This window comes from Egretta garzetta, unplaced genomic scaffold (genome assembly GCF_000687185.1).
Source record: "Egretta garzetta isolate BGI_Z169 unplaced genomic scaffold, ASM68718v1 scaffold51, whole genome shotgun sequence".
Taxonomy (NCBI): Eukaryota; Metazoa; Chordata; class Aves; order Pelecaniformes; family Ardeidae; genus Egretta; species Egretta garzetta.
This window is the reverse complement of record NW_009258549.1, coordinates 4,356,930-4,379,112: the sequence shown is the minus strand read 5'-3', so window position 1 is coordinate 4,379,112 and position 22,183 is coordinate 4,356,930. Positions and strand designations below refer to the sequence as shown.

The 22,183-nt window shown below is 41.7% G+C and overlaps 1 protein-coding gene across 8 annotated transcripts in view; it reads right to left on the bottom strand.

The window, feature by feature from the left end:
- The window catches only part of TEF (TEF transcription factor, PAR bZIP family member), a 33,645-nt gene that overhangs the window by 5,832 nt on the left and 5,630 nt on the right, over positions 1-22,183 (bottom strand). Inside the window, exons 2-7 of one of the 8 annotated variants that reach the window (XR_004843186.1) lie at positions 16,399-16,725; positions 14,700-14,920; positions 13,324-13,535; positions 5,483-5,529; positions 1,757-2,373; positions 650-1,309 (exon numbers count right to left, since the gene is read on the bottom strand). Coding sequence is in view for 4 of the 8 variants with exons in the window: in XM_035903307.1 (XP_035759200.1) it covers positions 5,487-5,529; positions 13,324-13,535; positions 14,700-14,920; positions 16,399-16,725 (803 nt within the window). In the remaining 4 variants the exon portion in view is untranslated. The other 7 variants (XR_004843187.1, XM_035903307.1, XR_004843188.1 and 4 more) reach the window with 7 other exon arrangements.

Below are 22,183 nucleotides of genomic sequence, written 5' to 3'. Positions count from 1 at the left end.
TGGGCCACGCCGAGCGGGCACCGGCAGCAGCCCGCTTGCCAGCCCCCGCGCATTTCTTCACAGCTGGGTTTAGGCTGGGATTAACCGGTGAGGGCACGCAAAGGGTTTCAAACGCCTCCCTTTCCCCACGAGCAGCCCTGCCTGTGGGGGGCGCATACCCCGAGGCCCCAAGACGCCAGAGACGCCGGGCAGGGGGGAGCCACGCACCCCTCTGCGAGCTGCAGCGAGCAAACGTGCAACCATGCAACCGTGCAGTGGCTGCCCGGGCAGGAGAGCTGGTCCCCAGCTCCTGCAGCCACAGCTTTTCACCATGCTCATAGCTGTTTTGATCCCCCAGCACTCAAAGGCAGCATAACCACAAAATAGGATTTCCTTAAAAATGTAGGGACTGCAAACAGCCTAACTATGGCCTCAAGTTGCGCCAGGGCAGGTTTAGGTTGGACATTAGGAAAAATTTCTTCACTGAAAGGGTTGTCAGGCATTGGAACGGGCTGCCCAGGGAAGTGGTTGAGTCCTCATCCCTGGAGATATTTAAAAGCCGGGTAGACGAGGTGCTTAGGGACATGGTTTAGTGGTGGGATGGCAGGGTTAGGTTAACGGTTGGACTCAATGATCTTGGAGGGCTTTTCCAACCTAAACGATTCTGTGATTCTAACCTCCAGCAGCACTGCTCAAACGAGTGCCCCAGCCAGCCAGCCACTGCCCAGCCACTGGGAGGTTTGGGGTGCGGGAAGAAAGCACTGCCACACCCTGGCAGCACAGCCCTGACTGGAGGTTGGTGCCTTGGCCACCATGATCCCTCTTCTCCCAAACAGTAGCACTCAAGGAACCCTCCCCAGGCCTGGCACCCCCCAGCTGGGCTCTGATGGAGACAGGCTTTCTGCCCAAGTATAAGGCTGCACCCCCTCAAACGGCGACATGATATTCATCCCTTCTCAGGAGCCATTTTGGGTCAGCAGGCCCAAGTAGCACAAAGTATAGCGAGATCTCCTAGTGGGGAAGCTGCTTGTAGGTCATCTGTCCTCAGCTCTGTAAATGTCCCTGGTCTCACAGACTCCGATGGGGCTTGTGCTGCACAACGCAGTGAGCATACGTGACAGCTCCTAGTTGCTGAGAAGGGGCGTGCAGCAAGCCCCCAAACCTCGTGTCCTGCAGTAGGACTCCAGTCCCATAGCTTGGCAAAGCCAGCCTTACCGTCAGAATAAGAAGGATTTGGAAATGGCACTTTTTCCTGGGCTGTGGCAGTCTCCCAAGCAGGAACAGGACACTGGAGCACCCATTGCTTGCTGGATTGAGGTGGTATGTGAATCTAGGAGAATGTGAGAAAACTCCTCAAATTATGTATTTTATGTTTATAGATAGCGTAAAAAGCCCTAGGAGCAAACAAGCAGCCAGCAGGATAAAATGAAGGCATTGGCTGAGTGACGACAAAGGACTGAAGCTGGCTGAAGAAGCTGCTGTTTGGGAGCCACAGGCAACCTTCTCAGGGATGAGTGGGTTGAGAGCACTGCGGCATGGGGTGCACCCGCAGCACAAAGTCTGGAGCGGGGCAGTGCAGGTGCGTGGCCTTATTGCCACCACAAAACACGCACACAGATCTGGCTCAACGGCTTGCTGCTCCGAGGCTCAACTAGGGCTGGGGTGCTGAGCCTGCTCTCACAAGCTGGAAGCAAATTTCAGGATTAAAGCATTCAGGAGCCAGTTTTGACCATAAACTTGTCATCGAGCACAAGAGGGAAAAGGTTCTTGAACTCACCTCTTGCCACATCTGGAGTGCTGCCAGCACCTTTCCTCTCTACTCCGCCTGTCTACCTACCTCCCAAGCCAGCCTCTTCCGACACCTCCCCTTTCCAGAGGGGAGGAAGGCTGGTCCTCTGTTGCTCTTTTGCAGTTACCTAAACCCCCAACTTCTGGCTTGACTCCCTCACAGTTTGCTCCCGGTTTCCTTCCACTGCCCCCTCAACTCCTCAGAAGCCTGCTCAGGTCTCACGTGCAGCACTGATCTCCCTTCCCACCTCCCCTCCCAGCACCACAGGCTGGACAACCAGGGCAGGGCAGAAGACACTCTTGCTCCATGGCCTCTACACAACAGCATCTCCAGGCCCTCTGCCTCTTCCAGGGCAGGCAAGAGGCTCCAGTGTCACACCGTAGGCAGAAGCTAGGCTGGCTGGTGCGTCTGGTATGTCCACAGGGTATCCAGCAAGGTTTCACCCATATCCAGCTGGGACTCCCACCCTATTGCGGGTCCTGCTACTTCCCCAGGCACCACAGTAGGCTGCCTCTCAGCTTTGCACCTCAGCAGAGAAGGTGTCAGCCCGCTCTTCATTCCTTCTTGCCTGAACAGTCACATGGAGCTACAATGCCACGGGATGCCTAAAGGGAAATTCAAGGGCAAGTGGAAGTTGAAAACACTTTTGCAACCTGGCCACCCCACAGATTTAAGCCTCTCCAAGCCCAACAGTCCTCCCAGCTGTAAGAGAATGGCACCACCTGAAAGACACGTAAGACAATTGAAATGTTTTCTCAATGGCCATGTCTAGCCAACCACCACAACCACAATCACCAGCAAGCAAAAACCCAGAAAAGCTTGGTGGATGCAGCTCTTGCACATTTCTCAACCAAGCTATTCCGGTTGCCACTACAGAGCGCCACAAACCAAAGAGGAGCCAGATCCTTTCCCTGCTCTTTCGTGGTGTAGCCATGAGGAGCAAATGCACTTGAAGTCCTGAGGTCAGCAGATCCCCCCAACACACAACCAGAAGAAGGCTGAGTAAGAGCTCGCCATTTTTTTCCATTGCCATCTTTCAGATCACTCATGGCTGCAGAACTTCCTGAAGGGAGCTTGTATGTGCAGAGTTAGCACATTTATAATCTCGCTCCCCACCCACCCAAGAGAACATACAAGCTCCCGGAAAAGAAGGCACTGCATAATAAACACTTGTGCTGCTGCCAGCTGCCATCACAACAGGAAAAAGCTACCAAATATCCTCCACCAATTCTATGTTAAGGCCACATAACACCAGAAGGATACATCCAACACATCCTTGTATCCACTCGGTTTCTACTGTAATTCCTTGTTTTGGCCATGTCAAAATGTGAATTTATCTCTATCCACTATGGTAGGCTGCAGGTGGTCATCTTCATACAGGCATTTCAAAATTATACTGTTGAATGACCAGATGAGATGCCAACCCAGTCTTCATAGATCTTCTAGCACCTGGACTAGATACCCCTTCCCCAAATGTCGGGAAATAGTCATCAAGTGTCCATGTAGATGACAGCACTACCTGCAGAGTTGGATAAGAAATCCTATCTTCCTCCCTTCTTCCTTTTTAGAATTTTATTTCCTTGCTACCACCCTCCATCAGTAACTGTACAAGGTACCTTTTACAGAAGCAAAGAACGAACAAAGTCTGCCTTACTGCAGTTTCCAGATACGCTAAAATACTCCAGATAAACTAAAACACCAGAGATCTCATTTTCCTTGAGAGCATGCATCCCAGATAGAAGTATCATCACTGCAAGAAGCAAAAGAAAGTGAATGCAGCCTTCTCTGGAAGCTGTCCTTTCCAGTCAGATAGACCTTTCTTACCGGGTTGATCTTCACCTACCAGCTCTTGAAAACCAAACCAAACCAACCAACCAAGGTTTAGGTCAGAAAATGGAAAGGCATAGAGAAAACTGTCCTCATAGTCAAAACTTATTTGCTCAACTTCTTCTCATGAAAGAAACTAAATTCTGATTATTTTGTGGATGTTGTCAGCCCCAAAGTAACAGACAAAGAAAGGTCTGAGAGCCTGTGGCTGACTACTAGGTCTTGGGACTCCTCCCCCTACCTGAAAGAGGTCAACTTAGAGTCACTACAGGACAAATGCAAAACCTTGCGAAGTTTTTTTAAATCAATTAATCCACAAAATAAAGTGGCAAATTGTGTACCTATTACCAGCACACCTAACAGCAAGAGCCTAATCCTAAAAGGTTATCAGCTGCTTTCATGTCTACCAACTTCAGTGCAAACTGCAGGTGTAATGCTGGCAGTTGACGTGTACAGCACAGTGTATGCCATCTAGAGAACAAAATTACTGGATCTCAGCATAGTGGAATATACATTTTATTTCTTAAAAAGGAAGGGTACTGACAGAATTTAATACAGTCAAAATTTTACATTTTAAACAAAAGCTTTTCTTTTTCTTAAAAACCAGTTACAAGCAGAGAGGTGAGAGGATTTAAACTACTCACAAAATCCAAGCTGAAGACTTTGAGAATTCAAATCTGTGGTTTATACATTTAAAAAAGTGTAATAAATGGAAATATAAAATAATACCAACTCTACAACAGTGAAATGCCCTTTCCTCATTAGATTGCTGTTTAAGCACCTTTATTTTCGCCCATCAGCTGCCAGGAGTGTGTAGATTTATGTACAAAATAAGCAGTTTGGGACAAAAGATTCATATATAAATTAAAACGATTTCTAGCAATATAGTTTTACCCAGCCGCTTTACAATCTTTGTCGTCTCTTTCATTTCTATAGAATCTTTCAGTCAGGATGATCTCAAAATGCACTTGATGGACTGCTTCAAAAAGCAGCTACATTTACAGGAATTATATGTAGAACCTCAAGGAGTCGACAACCAAGAGATTAAACAACTTAACATGCAGTAAAACTAAGATCAGATTTGTATCTTACATAAATACTGTGCTGATTTATCATCCATCCCCCAGAATGAATGGGACAGATCAGTGTCACATCTGAAGCCAAAAAAAATACTTTTATCTAAGAGGCAACAGAATTTCAGGCCAAATATAGCAGGTAGGAGTTCCCTCCAACTATTTAGTTAAGAACTGCATGTCTCTGAAAAAGCTTTACAGAACAGAGTTTTCTGAATAACTTGCACATATGCTTAGCTGTTTAATAGCTATTTTACAGCCTAGAGACACTGAGAGAAAAAAAGGAGGAGGGGGGGAAATTAAAAAAAAAAAAAAAAAAAAAAAGAAAAGAAAAGAGATGCTACCATCTCTGCTCACTACAAAGATGTTGTGGCTTTGTCATTTATGGAACACTGCAGACACAGCTGTTACTAGAGAAAACTGCTCCAGTACGGCATTAAAGACAAAGAAGTGAAGTTATGGCTGGAAAGCCTGTCATCACAGGCTAATCTCTTTAGATGAAGGCTGATGGATCAATCTCACCTCCTCCTCAAAACCCACGTGTTCGTACCTCCTAGCAGACTGCTCATGATTCTCACTCCACTGTTGGGTTTTTTTTTTTCCTTTTAACACGAGATAGAAAAGGTCATGAAAGCTGATGAAAGTTCCAGCTGTGCAGCATCCAGTGAACACACGTACTCAGCAAAACCTCAAGTCATTAATCACTTTCTCTCTCTCCACACAACAGGATACTTGTGTCATCTATGTACACAATAGAACTAATAAAGATGTAGACTATCTAGGTTACAAATGAGCTTCAGTAACAGTCACTCACTGTTTCATTGCAACTTGCTGCAGTCTGGCTGAAGGGTGGAGACAGATCTGTTTGAGCCAAAAGAGAGAATAATTAAAAAAAAAAAAAACAAACAAAAAACCAAACCCAACTTTAATTTTCCTCAATCATTAAGCTTTACGAATCATTTAATATTGCCACTTTCCAAATGCTACTCAAAAACAACAAATCAACTGTCCAGCTAATGGGATGGGAAGAGTGCAGTTATGAACATCATCAGTGACTACTGTTAAAGAAAGACTGGAAAAGAATCAATTCCCTCAAATTCTCAGTTTCTCTGCTTAAGTAGCTCATTATTATTTTTTAAAACTTTTTTTTGTTGATAGAAAGCATCACAACTAGACTAGAATTCCACAACATCAATCTTTGTTTTGATTTCTGTAGTTCTCTAGGAAAAAAATAATCCCAAATCAAGCTACATGAAGCATTAACAATATTCAGATATTACAATGGAAGCACTTATTTATTACTTCATAGAACAGATTAGTTTTAAAAGTGTATTTACATGTTCTAAGTTATACAAAATACAGTATTCCAATAATCATGTTAATCACCATATTTCAGACAACTTCACATAAAAGTGCAGAGGATGCATCCATCCATGATCCTGGCCAGTAGCAAGCGGTCACCCACAGTGTGACAGATGAGAGCTGCTATTGTGCCTCAGGAAAACAAATCCCACCATACCTTGCTGAGACATAGCTGCAGATCTAAGAAAACATTCAGGCAGGTACACAAGCAAAGTTTGTTGAGACCCACAGACCAAAATCACATGCCTTAATTTACTAGACGTATGTGAAGTACTTTTTTTTTTTTTTTAAACAGATGTTGTACAGCAAAGGGCTTCTGCTCATGCCTTAGTTGGGAAGATGAAGTAACAAGGGTTTTGGCTATGTAACAGGCACCCAAATTACACTTAGTATCAACAGCCTTGTAACTACAACTGATAGTGTGTTAAGGACATAATTCTGCATCTGACTGCCTGGGCAGAGCTTCACATTCAAGAACAGATCCTGTGAAGTTCACATGGCTCTCTACAGATACAGGGCTCATCCCATGCAGAAGTGACAGCAGAATTGAGCCCTTAAAATACTGGGGCCTCAGACAGTAATTTCCTCACGACACAGCACTATCGGTTCATACCGGCAGGTCACGTCCCAGTGCAACAGTGCACTTAGCTAAAGCAATAGCTATTTTTTCCATGCCTTTCTGAAGTAACTTTCCTCCCTATCTGTATATTCCTTTCACTATCTTCTGGACCATGGAAATGAGAGCAAGAAAAAGAAACTCCCCAAACCTAAACAAATACTTATCTTCCATATGACGCTAAACTGAGGGGATCCATATTGTCCTAAAATTGTAAACAGTGAGGCTTCGGTTTTAGCAATCTGGCTCAGGTCATACTTTTGCATTACTCTTCCCGTTTTCATTCTTAACTCTCCTTGACAAATATCTGTATGTTTATCTATACATTTATTTTCCTCAAAGGATTCCCTTTCTCCTGTAGCTGCTTGAACTTTTAATAAGTTTGCATTCCAGAAATGACTCACTAGGTGATAGCACACTATCAAACTAAGAAATTGCATTCTACACAACAAATTTGCATTATCATGAATTAAATAATTGTAATTTCTCAATTAGTGTTATGTTAGCATCTCCACGGAAATTTAATTAAGCCTATTCTTTCTACCTTTTACCCAGTCTTTCATTGTGAGTTTACCTATCTTCACCATGTTACAGTGGCAGATATACAGATCAGAGTAATTATCTGAAAATCTAGAAAGCCAGCCAGCGTCTTGTACTGCTGCAAAGGCAAAACACTAGCATTAACAAATGACTTAGCTGTTTATGGATTTAGATGTAGGTTGCCAAAAATGAGAGATTTATGCATTAAGACAAATTCGCATTTCTCACCTTGTACTTAGCAGCTAAAACTGTAAGAGTGAACAAAAGCCTATCTGGAATTTACAAAGGTCTGAGATAACCTCCACTCTCCCTGAAAAGGAAGGCTCTGATCACAAGGAACAAAGCCCTGTTATGCTGCTGAGGCTTACAAGGCTGGAGCAGCAATATTCTCTTCTGTGCAAGTCCATTATTTCTGCTGTCCACACAAAAATATTCCTCTACACAAGTGGTTTTATTACAGTATTCCCAAAGCTGCTGGCCCTTCCACTGCACCTCCCAACTTGAAATGAATTTGGTACAATTAGTAGCAGTCCTGCAGATAATACTGAAAACGATTTCTACAGCTAGAACACCTTGGGCTTTCAAACAGCACAGCAGGGAAATAGAGAATTGTAAGAAAAGAGAGAAAATGTTACTAGAAGAACTGCAAAAAGCCACAATTAACCTTTTTTTTTTTTTCCTTAAAAAAAAAACCCAAAAAACAACAAAACCCTTTCTTCTCCCAGTACAAGTTTATAGCACACTGCTTTTTCCACCCTGGCCATACCGGGGGGTGGGGGGAAGCAGAATTAAGATTATCTGAATATCAAAACTGTAACTGTGTAAATGAACAAGTGATAGGAACAGTTTACCAACATTACACCTGCAATCTGAGATACATCCACCCGATCTCAGCACAGAATTTTCCAGAGTAAAACAAAGAGCACCCTGACTCCAGTGCTTGCTAAAACTTTATGATAACCATGTGAGAGTAAAGATTTTTTCCTGTGGGAGTTAATGAAATCTTTGTTACTGGCTTCAGTGGGAGCAGATCTTGGCAACAGGTGAAAGATTAAGCTTCTAGGGAATTTTTAAATACAAAAATGCATTATTATAAGGAGATAGAACTGCGTAGATGAGAAGATCATGTATGAAAACAATTCTGTACTAATGTTGCGCGTCATTTATTCATAGTCTGTTTCTTCTGTAGAATAAGACAACACTCATTGCCCACAAATCTCATCAACGGTTTATGTATTTTCAAAGTTAGTACTGTGAAATGGCTGTTTGGCGTCGATCCACTTCCTAGTGAATGTAGAGCTGTGTCAAAAACTGCTCCCTTGACTGGCAATCCCTGCAGTGATGCTGAAAGGTGCACTCCCTTTATTCTCTCCCCTTGGAGATGGTCCCTTTATGGCTGGAATGGGGTACATTGGCATCAGGCACACTTAGGGCCTCTATAGAGCATGTTCCAAGGTCAGAGAACTTCAGACTCTAATAGTGTCAATTCAGCATCTTTTAACATTCAAACTCAGCTGAAAGAGTATTGGTCTTATGACCACTATGAAAATTTACCCAAGTTATTACTTACAGATAGGATTGTCATCCTAGTCAAAGAAAGAAGATTATATACTTAATCATTCTGAGAGGAGCAAAGAGCTCTGAAGCAGTAAGCTTAACTTCCTGAGACTGCAAAAAACTGAGAAAGGAATTCAGCATTGCACATAATTTTTTGTCTGGCAATACCTACACTCCTTTAAATAGTTACTACCTTCTCATCCACCTTTGAAGATGTTGCTTCTTAAGAAAAAAAATTCTCCGACTACAAAAATTAAGCCGCACTCACCCTAAAGTGCAATTTTCCAGTTTTGCAACCCGTAGACACATGAATCACAGAATGTGCAAATTTGCACTGTCCTACAGGGAAGCACAAGAGTTTGCTAACAGTCTTCTCTGAAAGAAAGATCTAATGAACATTCACTGTTAGTTTCCATTGTGTAAGCTTTTAATACAACAGAAAAAGCTAACAGAATTGCACATACTATTCTGACTGAATAATTTGCTGTTAAAATAGCATGACATACTGCAAAACCAAAACCTGTATACAATATATGAGTATTTAAAAGACATTCCTAAAGCAGTAAGACAGCAAGACCCAAATGAAGGGCTAACAACTTCTTACCCAGTTACAATACCCTTTAGCTTTGTGAGTTAAATAAAAAGCATGACCTCAAGAACAGCCATTCAAAGCTAACTGAAAATTTAGAAATGGTAAATGCAAGAAGAGTTGCTACATTTACATGCCGTCAGGGTTGGAGTTTTGTTTGTTTGTTTGTTTTAAATCCATGGTTTGGCCTTTATCACCAAAATAAAACATCAACAAAAACCAGTACATACCAAAAATACCAGTCAAGATCAGACAGATTGATACAGATAGAAATTTATGCTGACATTTCAGCAACATGGAGCTAAACTATTCATCTATTTGAAGAAAATACTCCAAGATTATTTCAGAGCTTTAGAATCCCGAATTATAATGCTACACTCATAAGTATACTTTTGTAACCAGCAAAAAAGTTAAAAGCACTTTCTTGACTTCAGCATATAGTCCATTAAAAAAAATAGGTCAGTAACTGCATTTAATCTATATGCTCCTTACAAAGGTTACACCTTAAAAAAAAACGGTTATGAATTCTGGGGTTTGAGATTATTATTTCTTTAAATGAAGTTTACAACATTATCTGCTTCTTTGCACCTTTTCCCCTTTGCCTTTCTGCTCTGAAATTAGGGGTGGAATCTCTTGGGAAAATGCAAAGTCAAAATACTTGTTCAACATGATAGCGTCAAGCTTTGCTGGTAACTAGCTGTGCCTCATAATTTTGGCAATTGTGCTTTCTGAAAGCTTTCAAGATTATTTTTCTTGAGGTGTATGCTATTTATCAATCTCCAGGTATGAATACACTGCTGTCTTACAAGCTCCATTTTTCCCAGAAATTAAGTACTCTTTTTCTTCCCACACAAATTTAGCTCTTAAGCTTCCTCAATATAAGAGTAGATTCTTGTTATGCTGCTGAAACTCTTACGAAGGAACTTCCACCTACCTCCTCCATCTTCTATGCACAATAAACATCCTCCCAATCTGTCCAAGCTTTCATCTACTCTCCCACACCAGCACAAGGGTCTTGATACTTAAGCTGCCCATTGTAACTGTGGGAAATCATTGGCTGTTCCTGTTTTATAAAACAGATTAACAAAGTACTCCTTCGCCACTGCTGTTCTCATGTAGTCAAGAGACAGAAAATTGCAATATGGCAGCTAATAGCCATTTTTTTGCTGGAGGGAATACTCATTTGGTAGTTTCAGACTGCCAAAAGACATGGGGATCAGCAGCTCAGACTAGCACCTTTTCCATGATTGCCAAATCGTTAACAGAATAATAGATCCTGTTTCAGCAAGATACCATAAAAGGAAGTGAGCCTCATAAAAGAAGCAAAGGAAAAGGCAGGTTACAGCAGAGTAGCTGTGGAGCAGGAAAGCAACCAAAGTGTTTTACTATTACATGGGTCATTTGATAGAGGTTTATTACCACCCTTTGTATGGCACACTGTGGTGCTTTCTGGATTGTTTCAATACATCTGCTGTACTTTTCTGCACTGGAAGTCTCACAGATCAGAGACTACTGTTCTCCTGGTGTCTTTAATTCTACACTCACAGTACTCCACAAGATGCTACACTGTACCACAAGTGAGCTGCAGTATTAAATAAAATTCATTCTACTGCAGGGAAAAGAGTCTTAAGATATAGCAGTTCTTAATATATACAGACACTTTCATTTAAAACTCCCTATTTTCTTCCACTCGCGTGCCAAAACAAAGAGTCACTGTCCACACAGGCTGTCAACAGACTTTGAGACATGAACTTTGAGTGTCTTGACAAAACCCCAATAAGTAAGCTTATTGTAGTTCATAGTTACAGTGAGAAAGACAGATAAGAAAGCCATATACAGAATTAAGGAGACTTTGCACTTTTCATCATGCCCAGCCCTGGGTAGTTCAGATGGGGTACTTGCAGGCAAGCAGGCAGGCAGGGTCATCGTCAGTTGTTTGTGTTGGGACACCTCATAGATTTCACTGCTCACTCTGAAGACTGGCGATTCATGTGTGCTTTTTAGTTTCTTTGTTTTTAAAAGTCTTTAAAGTTGCATCACTCGGAATCAGATAAGTCACTTTAAACAAAGCAAAGTGTTAAGTATGACAATTTATTTATAACAGACTTCCCACCACCATCACCACCACACACCACCCTGTTAAAGAAAAACCCCTGCTGAAAGGGTGACAATTTTTTGTACGTGTGAAAGAAATTAGACCAACATTGCATGAAGAGCCGCTCTAGTCAAATTAAGAGCATAACAGAGGGGGAGATCGTTCAAAGCATACATTTACTTTAAGCATTCTGGATTAGCCTGCTTCTCCACTTCCTTAAGAAGTCAACACACGATTGGTCTAAACTCATGCCAGTCTAAACTCATACCAATTTCCACATTATGTTTAAAAGACAAGCTAGGCAAGAAGTCTTTAGTATAGAAAAGAAACCCTAATGCCTTTTTAATATACTTTTCAGATTTCAACAGGTGAACTGGCAACTAGCCTGAACATCTTCTATCCCACATTTACTCCCTAATATAGGTATTAGCCCAGGAAGTGTAGCCTAAGAGTTCTGACACAGCCACTATCTTAGGATAGGTTCTCTTGTTAAGAGGACTTCTAGACATATACTTCTGTTAAAGTTTCTGGTTCTTGCAGTGGTAGGTCATGTAGAAGGTCCCAACATCACACATAACATATTTTTCTTTTAACACCACGTACTGTTGAAGCAGCGCTTGGTGCTGAGAATGGATCACTTCCAAGAGGGCAAGTCTTGTGTGCTAATTTTATAACAGGAAACACGCTGGAAAGAGAACCAGCAGGCATGGAGAGACCAGATATGCTGCTACACAGGAGATAGTGAGGTAAACTGTTCATGTTTAAGAGTGGGTGTAGCTTGTTCCATAGAGTGTTCATGAGGCAAAGGACCAAAATGCTTCTCAAGCTCTCGTACAACAGGTAAGGTGCAGTAAAGTAATAGTGGCTTGTTTGCCTTTTAAAAAAAAAAAAAACCAAACCAAAAAAACCCCCACCTTCTTCCAAAGCATAAGGTATTGGCAATTCCTTAACAGATGGGCCTCAAGGTTCAGCCTAACGAGCCAGATCTTTTTCTAAATCTCCCTACACTTCTCAGTTATCAGCAGTTCAAGACAGAAGTCTCTCTAAGGAAAAAAAGGAGGAGTGGTCGTAGAAATGCAGCCTAAAACCCACAGCAACTTATTTGTCCATATCTGTAAAATGAGAGATCCTCTACTGTTCTCTCTCCTTGGTTTCTGGAAGTTATCCAGGATTAGAACCTACCAAGATGTTTGAGCAGTATTTTTATCAACGCTACACTGACTCTGGTCTGCATAACACTTGTGCATTACCCTCAAGATATCTCAGTTTTTACAAGAGATTGAATATTTTCCTGTCTTCCTATCCTAAAGGCTTCCCTATTCCTCTTCAACAGGAACAGAGTTCTATACAATGGGTACTTTCTAGTGCCTCTGAATGGAAGAGGAAATAATTTAATGATGCTGCCCAGCAACATCTACTTATATCTTAAAACTGTTTTACAATTTTACTGGGGGGGGGGGATGGGGGGTGTTGTGGAGAGGGAGAAAAGAGCAGGAGTTTAAAAAGAAAAAAAAGAAAAAAGTAAGGAGAGTCTCCTAGGCTCTTTCTCCACTTAAAATGGAGATCAGAACAGATAGCAAAAGCCCTGTCCAGTCAGGAGGGATGCACATCTATTCCTCCAGACAGGTGAATCTGTTCTATTGTATGACATCAGAAAATGGTCTATCAGTGTTAAAACCAAAAAGTTGTAAATATGGACACTAAGATTTTGGGCAACACGTGATCAGGAAAGTGCCTGAACAAGTTGTGCCAACAGAAAGAGGGTTTGGGGGGGTTTTGTGCAGATGCAAAATGCCAAAGCCTCCACAAACTTTATTTCTGGGAGTCTCTACAGAAGGCAGAGAAGTCTAAGAGGCTAAAACAAGGAGCCCTAACAAGGAAAAGGGATGTGCTTACAAGGGTCCGTATCTGGTCTCGTATTTAGAAACAATATTCTTGCATCGTCCCACTTCCTTGCGCAGCTCTGCGACCTCCGTCCTCAGGGCCGTATTTTCTTTCTCAAGAAAGGCTGCCCGAATTGTGATCTGATTCTCCTTTAATCGCCGAGCATCACGGGAACGCTTTGCTGCCACATTGTTCTTCTTTCGCCTTGTCCAATATTTTTCATCCTGTAGCAAAATAGGAAAAAAAATACCAACCTGACAATAATATCAAGTAGACACCTGTTTATTATATAATGCCATTCACACAGACTGCTGTACTGCAGAATCTCCTTCGTTAGTTTGCAGAGCTCAGACACTAAAGTGCAGGCAACAGTACTGTAAGATTTCATACTTAGATGAGTCTTGTTTTAGGATAAATCTGCGCTGCTAAAACTAGGAAGACTTCGCTACTAAGAAGCTGTCCAACTGAAATGCTCCCTTTACTTTGTTTCAGTTTGGGAATGAACTTCCACAGAGAACAACCTGTTCTGTTGTGTGGGCTGCTTAAAGCCAGATCAGTCATAATGCTGAACAAATATATACAATGGCCTTGAAAAATGCAGTTGATGAGGACCTGACTTGAGAGTTCTTTTAATTTCCATGTACAGCATGATAAGTTGCTCCTGCCCAGTTAATTATCTCATGATACCAGACCAGCAAGAACAGCAGTTGGCTTGTGTCCTGGTTTCGGCTGGGATAGAGTTAATTTCCTTCTGAGTAGCTGGCATAGTGCTGTGGTTTGGATTTAGCATGAGAATAATGTGAAAACACACTGATGTTTTAGTTGTTGCTAAGCAATGTTTATACTAAGTCAAGGACTTTTTCAGCTTCCCATGCTCTGCCAGGTGCACAAGAAGCTGGGAGGGAGTATAGCCAGGACAGCTCACCCAAACTGGCCAAAGGGATATTCCATACCATATGACATCATGTTCGGTGTGTAAGCTGGGGGAAGTTGATCACTGCTTCGAGACTGGCTGGGCGTCACTCAGGTGGTGAGCAGCTGCATCACTCCTTTTTCCCCTGAGTTTTGTTCCTCCCTCTCTTTTGTTGTTTTCCTTTTAATTACACTTCCCCCCTCCGCCCCCCCAATTATTAAACTGTTCTTATCTCAGCCCACAAGTTTTCTCACTTCTGATTCTCTCCCCCCTCCCACTGGGGAGGAACGAGCAGCTGCATGGTGCTTAGTTGACGGCTGGGGTTAAACCATGACCACTTGCCAATTCTGTGCTTGGCAGTGCTTCTGCTCAATCACATAGCTATAGAGCATTAGTTTTACATGTCAAAATATTTCGGCAAAGAGTCAGACGCTTGATCGAGGCCTAGAGAAGTTTATAGCAATAAATCTGTTACCTTTTGCTCATCTGGGACAAAAACCTTCTTGGCTTTTTTAATCATTGGTTGTGGTTTCAGGTCCTCTTCAGTAAACTTGTGCTTGCGAGGATTGAAGAGCTCACCACCAGGCACACTGGACAGCACTAAATCAGCAGGGTCAGGGTTAAAATTCACCTCAACTTCTACGCAGTCAGGATCAATGGGGCTGGGAGTATTTCTCTCATTTTGTGGTGGGGACTCTGGCAACAACAGGAGAAGTTATAACACATTCAGCAGGATGAAGAGAATTAACCAAGAAGCCAACCTGGGTATCTCTATTTATTGCCCTACTATAGACACTATTTAATAGTATTACTTGGTATTTCCCTAAGGTGTGCTTGGTGCTGGTACAGAGAGAAGCTACACAGTCCAGTTTGTAATACAAACTCTTGGAACATATGCCAGACTAATAGACATGAGTAGATAGATGTGGGAGAAGACCTAACACTTCCTCAGCAAAAACTACATGCTTTGTGCACTTAAGAAGCGCCTTCCACAGCATTAAGCCGTGAGAAACCTGTACCAGCCTGAGTTTTGTGCCATAGAAAGCCTTACAGAAACAAACCTGCCCAAAGACCCTGGTCCCTGGGTCCTTCAAAGGTCAGACAATTGTATTTCCAAACAAAGGGCTAAATAAAGGTGGGTTTGTTACAAATCCAACAGTATTCTACTTCTTCACCACACAGAAACAAATGTCCCAACAGATTATCTGACATTGATAGCATTCATATGAACTTTGTCATATTTATCTATTGTTCGCAAACATCATACACATGAATTGCAAATGTCAGTGCAATTTGAAAGAGCGATCAATGAGTAAGTTTTTTTTAAATACTGCCCATAAAAAAGCCACACCCTGTCTTACTGAAAGAATTCCACATTTTGCCTTTCTTCCGCAGATTCACAGATAAGGCCCTGAGCAAAAGGCTTTCCATAAAGTCTGCACATAAAATAGTACTGTGAAAGTTTAGGGGCTATCATGTTTAAAACTCCAAATCTAGAGCAAACTGAGCTGCTAAATTCTTTAACAGAAAAGATCTCCACGCTACAAATAAAGGGTAGAAGTTTCCTAGTACCCTTTTAAGTACAGTTTTGTTTCTTAGTTCCTCCACTCCCACTTCAAAGCACTACAGAACATCAAACTGCATCATTAACACACCTTTTCCAAGTGTCTTTTCTCACATTTCACAGGCTAGCATGAAAAGATTGCTTCATTGTTTTTCTACTAAGCATTGTTATTTGAGGTACATTAAGTTAGCTTAACCTCACCCAAGCAGACCAAGCCACCAAGGTAGCACAAATGACTTGTCACCAGCTATCAAATCTGTTGTAAAATAATCAGAGAAACTATTTTCTCCACGTGTCCAGCTTCTCACTAGATTAGCAATACCAAGAAAGCAAATACTTTATGTTGGTGTTTCAGCTCTTCTGATTTCAAAAGGGAAACAGACCACACACCAAGACACTCATTTTTTCCAGGAGGGGGAGAGAGGAAGAAGAGGAGAGGCAGCAACTTCATGAATTGACACACAGACTAATACTTTACATCAAGCATGTCTGTGCTACTTAACCTGCCACAGCTAACACTGACAGGTTAGCATGTCTCCTCTTTGATCTAAAGAGGCACCTTTTAATATGAGAACAGAAGTCCCTCAGAGCCCCATATTATTCCATCTACCTGTGCTGGAGGCTGCTTCAGATTGCTGGTAAACTGCAGTGGAAGAGGATGATGCAGGAGAACCAGTGGAAGCACTGGCAGACTCCTTTCCTTCCAGCTCAGCCACAGGCAAGAGTGGATTCTGGTTTAAATCCAGGTGAGTAGGACTGGAAGGAATTCCATTCTCCAGCAGGAACTCATCCAGATCCATGTACTCCAGGTGGAAAGACTCGCCATCGTAAGGAATAGTTTTGTCCCAAATGGGTGGCATAAGGGAAGCTGAGACTGCCATAGTGCTAGCAGCTGCTGCCTCATCTTCCTCAAGCTTTATCTTCTCCTTCTCTTTATCTGAAAGATACAAGTAGGTCACTGTACAAACTGCAACACAGGAGAGACCCAAGGTTTAAGAGTCTAACAAAAATCACAATGAAAGGAAATTCAGTAAGCTACAGTTCTGCCTCATGACATGATCTGAAAAATCAGATGTTAAAACGCAACATTCATATGTAACTCAGTATGGAACGCTCTGACTCCCTGTGACAGCTGGACCACAGACATTTGAGTAGCCTTGAAGAACAGCATCTTTCCTGTGATAACTTACCAAAGTAACACTACATCTAGCTTATTAACTAGTCACTGCAAACCAGCCCGTTTTTCACAGGCTCGTCATGGAAGACAACAAAAGTGAGTGTCCGTAAGTTGGATTACATGGAAAGCCATTAAGAAAACTCTGAGAAAGCAGAGTAGTTTATTTCTGCACAAAGAAAGAAGGTACAAAAGAATAATCTAGATACAAACAAGAAGGGGATATGGGTTTTCAGATTACATTTGAAAATTAGTCAAAAGGTCCACAGACACCAGAGATCTGGATGTCTATTGCTCAGTATTTTAGAAGCATTTCTTTCTGAAATGACTCAGCATGTCCACACAAAGCAATAGCTCCAAATGCTGTTCACTATAGATAGCTCAGAGTACCTACATACAATTTTCACTCTTTGGGGAGATGTCTAATAAGGCAGACTCCCACACCCCATCTCCAAGCCACAAAAAGCTGATGAAATTTTCTCCATTTACTATGCTACAGTGAACATATTAGAGAAAAAATGGCTGTTTCTATGTTCCCCATAGCTACCAAATCTTAACAACTGTCTGGGACAGAATCCAAGCAGAAAACTCAAGTTATGGAATAATTACATAATTTAAGAGATAAAAATAAGCTAGCAGGCAGAAAAGAAAAAAAAAAGAATCCAAGTAATTTTCCTGATCCAGTTCTCCATGTGGCCATGCAGTTCTACCAGCAGTGAAGGAGACACTGCAGAAGCAGTGCTAGCACTGCCAGCATTGAGCCAGCACTGCTGTCAAAAGGAACGGTCGCCATTTGTACTCTAAACAACTGCAAATTGTTTCTCACCATGGCAGCTGACAAATACTGTTTGATGGAACAAGGATTCCAGGGCCATACACTGGACCAGTTTGGATCTCCAGTATTCACACAGATAGCCTGACAAAATGCACAGGACTTTGGCATTAGGGTTTTCTAGACTGGCTACAATATGGTAAAAGACTATTTTTCTTTATCGGGAGTGGGGGTGAAACTCTGCTCTAAATCAGAAAAGCCTATTTATATAAAACCTATTCTGATAGCACTGGCGTTCCTTCTGCTGTTGCCTTAGCTGGTGTGGAACTGAGACTGAAAGAGCTTTTTATGGCTTAAAAAACAGTGCTGCCAAAGCAAATTATCATTTTAACCTATCATACTCTGAACATCTTATACAAAAGAAGATACCAATTTTAAACTAAACAGCTGAGAAAATACTCACCAGCCACCGACTTGGGACTAAAAGCAAGTACCTAAAGAATATGTTAAATTCAGACCAGTGGCTCCTGGACCTGAGCTTTGGTAACATCATCTTGCAGCTTTTGGCTTTCCCTCTTGCCACTTCACACTGCTGCCTTTGAATTGCCATCTCCCAACTCCAATCCCTGCTATAAACTCCTTTTTGCAGGGGAGTTTTGCAACTGTCCTACACTTTACTTGGGCAAAGCAAATGTGCAGGTTAACAGTCATGATCCAAATAACCTGAATGTTTCTAAACAGCTCCCACTTGAAGCTAGAGAAGAAACAGCACCTACTCTACTTCACATACAAGGATGATTTAACTTACTACTAAAGCACACCCCAGCAAATTGGAACCACCATTTTACATCCAACTTGTGAAGCAGGGATTGTATATTTCCATAAGGCTTGCACAGTGCCCAGCACAACCAAACCCAGACTTGCACTGAGGGTTGTGGATGATATCCTAGTAAAGACATCACCAAAATGAATGCAAGTGACAATAATGAATTCTTTGCAAATCAGTTTATTTCTTAATCAACATAATAAAAAACTTGTGAATGTTGAGTCAAAATGTCAACTAAAAAGAAAAAAAAATCATTCTTTATTCTTGAAAACAATTGTATTCCATTATAAATGATGCCTGTTTTAACACAAGCCAGCAGTGCTTTTGTTTTGCAACATCTAATACAACATCTCCAGCAGAGAAAAGAAACCTTAAGCAATCACTAGACTAAACATAAGGCTTAAAAATATTTTTCAGAAGGTAGATGCTGAAAAGACTATACTGCTGGTGTATGTGGCTCTTCTCAGATCTTTTAATGCCTTTTAGATGTGCACCATCCTGCTGTACTTCAGTAGCCTGGAAAGACTGTGGTCCCTCCAACTTCCTCTTGCTATCATCCCTGGCTCACACCAGAATGGATCCTTCCTTCACATGAGAAGACCACCCAAATTTTTATCCTTTTGCTACACGTTGACAACTGGACAAGCACTGGGCCCCCAGTGCTGTCTTTGTTTAGCTATGCTGTGTCTCTCTCTCCCCCGTCATTTCAAACAGCAATATCTGAAGCAAATTAAAATAGCAGGTGTTAACATGCACATCAGGTGCCCATGTATTTCAAGATGTGATACATAAGAAGATAAGTGTTGTATGATCATTTTGCATTGACATTTTCCCCACTGGCTTTCTTTCAATTAATTTAATCTTTATTTCTGCTGTACAACATCCTGCTGGGTGCACGATATCTAATGAAACACTAATTAACTTCTTGCATTTTGAGGGGTAAGTTTCCGCCTGCCCCAGCACAGGGTCCTGAAACTTTAATTCTCTGAAGATATTTATAGTGTAAACAGGTATTACCTGACAGCAGAGCTGCAGTATCCTAAGAGGCTCCATTTGCAGTGATTCAAGGTCACCCTGATAAATCTGGACTGTACTTCTGCAGCTGATAGCTCATGTCCGATTTAGTCCCCTCATTCTGCTACTGTGATGTATTAACTAGGCTGTACATCTGCTGTTAACACAGAGGTCACTAGTTTATGCTAAGTTAATTTAGGCACAGCATTCAGTTCTTGAACTGTTGGAAATATTGCTGGTTTAGCCAAAAGCAGCAGCCTGGAACAAGCTTTATTCCACATCCTGTTTTTTCCTCAAAAAAAAAAAAACACAACCAAAAAACCAAAAAACCACCAAACCAACCAAAGGACATTTTGGCCACAACTGTCAAGTGCTATCCCAGCCACAGACAGAACAAACACTTATTTGACAAAGTCCCCCTCGTTCATCAAGTCAAATTATACTGAAAACAGTACACAGACTAAGGCAAATTGCTCCATAAATCTTTAGTCCCACTTGTGACAATGGAACAAGACAGGTTACAGGGTTCTGTATTCCCGATGCCCATCACCGTGATGTTTGTTGAGGCACTCCTCCTGTCACAGCAGCACCCAACTGGTGATTAGGCATCCTTTGGAGAGCATGCGGCAGCTCATTATTAATAGGAGAGACCTACACTCTTGCTCCAGAATATTAACAGTCTTCCCTTACCCCACAGGACTTTTTAGTTTTTAAATAAAAATTATTATTTATTCAATCCCTACACCGTACATGACCACAACTTACAGCAAGGCTGGTCAGATATACTTGGTATACGGCAGGGCATTCAAGATGATGGCATTCAGTTGGAACTGGATGTCCTCTGTTGCTCAGAAGGATTAGAAAGCCTGCTTGCTTACTGAGTAGTCAAATTACCTACGGCAGTTGGAAAACCCATAGGTAGCTTGTGGAGACTATAAATGGACACTGCAGCTAGTGTTTGATACTGTTTCTCACAGAATAAGCCAGAAAATTGTATTTTTGTCAACAAGTATTCCAGACAAAAGGCATGGGGTCTTTTCTCAGAAAGCTTGCTGAAAACACACCACTGTATTAAGTAAATTAGTAATTATTTAACGTTTTGGCTGTGTCACTACACTGTAAAGGAACAGCAAATAAACAAGGATCCTCTGAAGTCAGCTGAGTCACAATTCTACTGACAAGTCTTTTGTAAAATTAAGAGTAACTACCTGCTAACAAAAAGGCGTTCTTTCTTTTGTCTTGCAAATATGCAAACAAGAGAAGCATCAAGAGAAGCATCAGAGATCAAAATAAACAGAAAGCAACAAGTTCCACCAAGCGGAACAGTACAAGGTGGACTAACAAAATCTATGGAGAAATGTTAAGAATGAGAACAATCTAAACTTCATCACAGCACAAATGGAGAGGGGTAATCAAGATGCAATGGACTCCCTAGCAAGCTTTAGAGAATCAAGCTGAACACCCTCCCAAGCTGGAATGGGGTCATCTAGTAAAAGGAAAAGTATCAAATGTTTCTAATTTTAGAAAAATGCACTACCTCAAAATCATAGTAATTTTAAAATGTTACATCTTCATAGGCCAGATCACATGATTCTGGACAAGAAAACCATCCCTAAGACAAAGTCACCATATCACAGTCAGCTACCAGCATCATTTCCACACATGAACTTAAATTGTTCCTGCTGGCACTATCCCCTTTAAAAAGGAGTGGGTGAAGAAATACCTTAATAAATCCCGTAACGTTGTAAATTCAAGATTCTATGTACTGCAGCATCCTGCACCATAGCAACATAACTACAACCTTTATCAGAGGCTTTTTTTTTTTTTAACAGAAAGGAGAAAAAAATATTTGCCAGAATCACAAGATAGATACATTTACATGTAATTGTGCAATGTTAGTCATATAAATGGATCTCAACTAGAGTCCTCACTGGGAACAATCTTGCCAACCTTGCTTGCACTGCAGTCTACCCTGGACATCGTTTGATGTTCCAAAAATGATTCTCAACCTCAAACTTCCTAAATGTAAGGACTTACTTTATTATACACCACTACACTGAGCATTAGAATGGTGCAGATAAACCTAAGCCTTCCTCAAAATTAAACTGATGACTCAGAAAGGCAAAAATACTGCCAGGTGAAAAAAAAAAAAAAAAGTAAAAAAAAAAAAAGTGTGCCATCAGCAGTGAAGACTATAAGCACCATCACTGTTATTTACACAGCTGCTGTCTGCACAACCAGTGGGAGAGAGACAGCTCCAGCCTAGACAGGATTGCACACACAGGCAGTCAGTTATACACACCCTTACGGATTATCACCAGACCTCATCGGGAGAGATTTGCTGTTTATGCGTGTCATCACACAACTTTTCAGCAATTAAGGTCAAGGAAGACTCGAAACCTTTCCACTGCTGCTTCCAACTGCGTGTCTAAAGGCAGGGGAGGCTTCAGACAGCTAAGGGAATAAAACCAGCGTGTCACGTCCCGACTTCTACCTAACCCCTCGCACCCGAAGCGTTTTATTACGCCCAGCGCAGACACCTAAAAGGACCCGAAAGGACGATCGCAAGCAGCTCAATTTTCCAGTCGCACCGGCTCGCCGGAGAGACC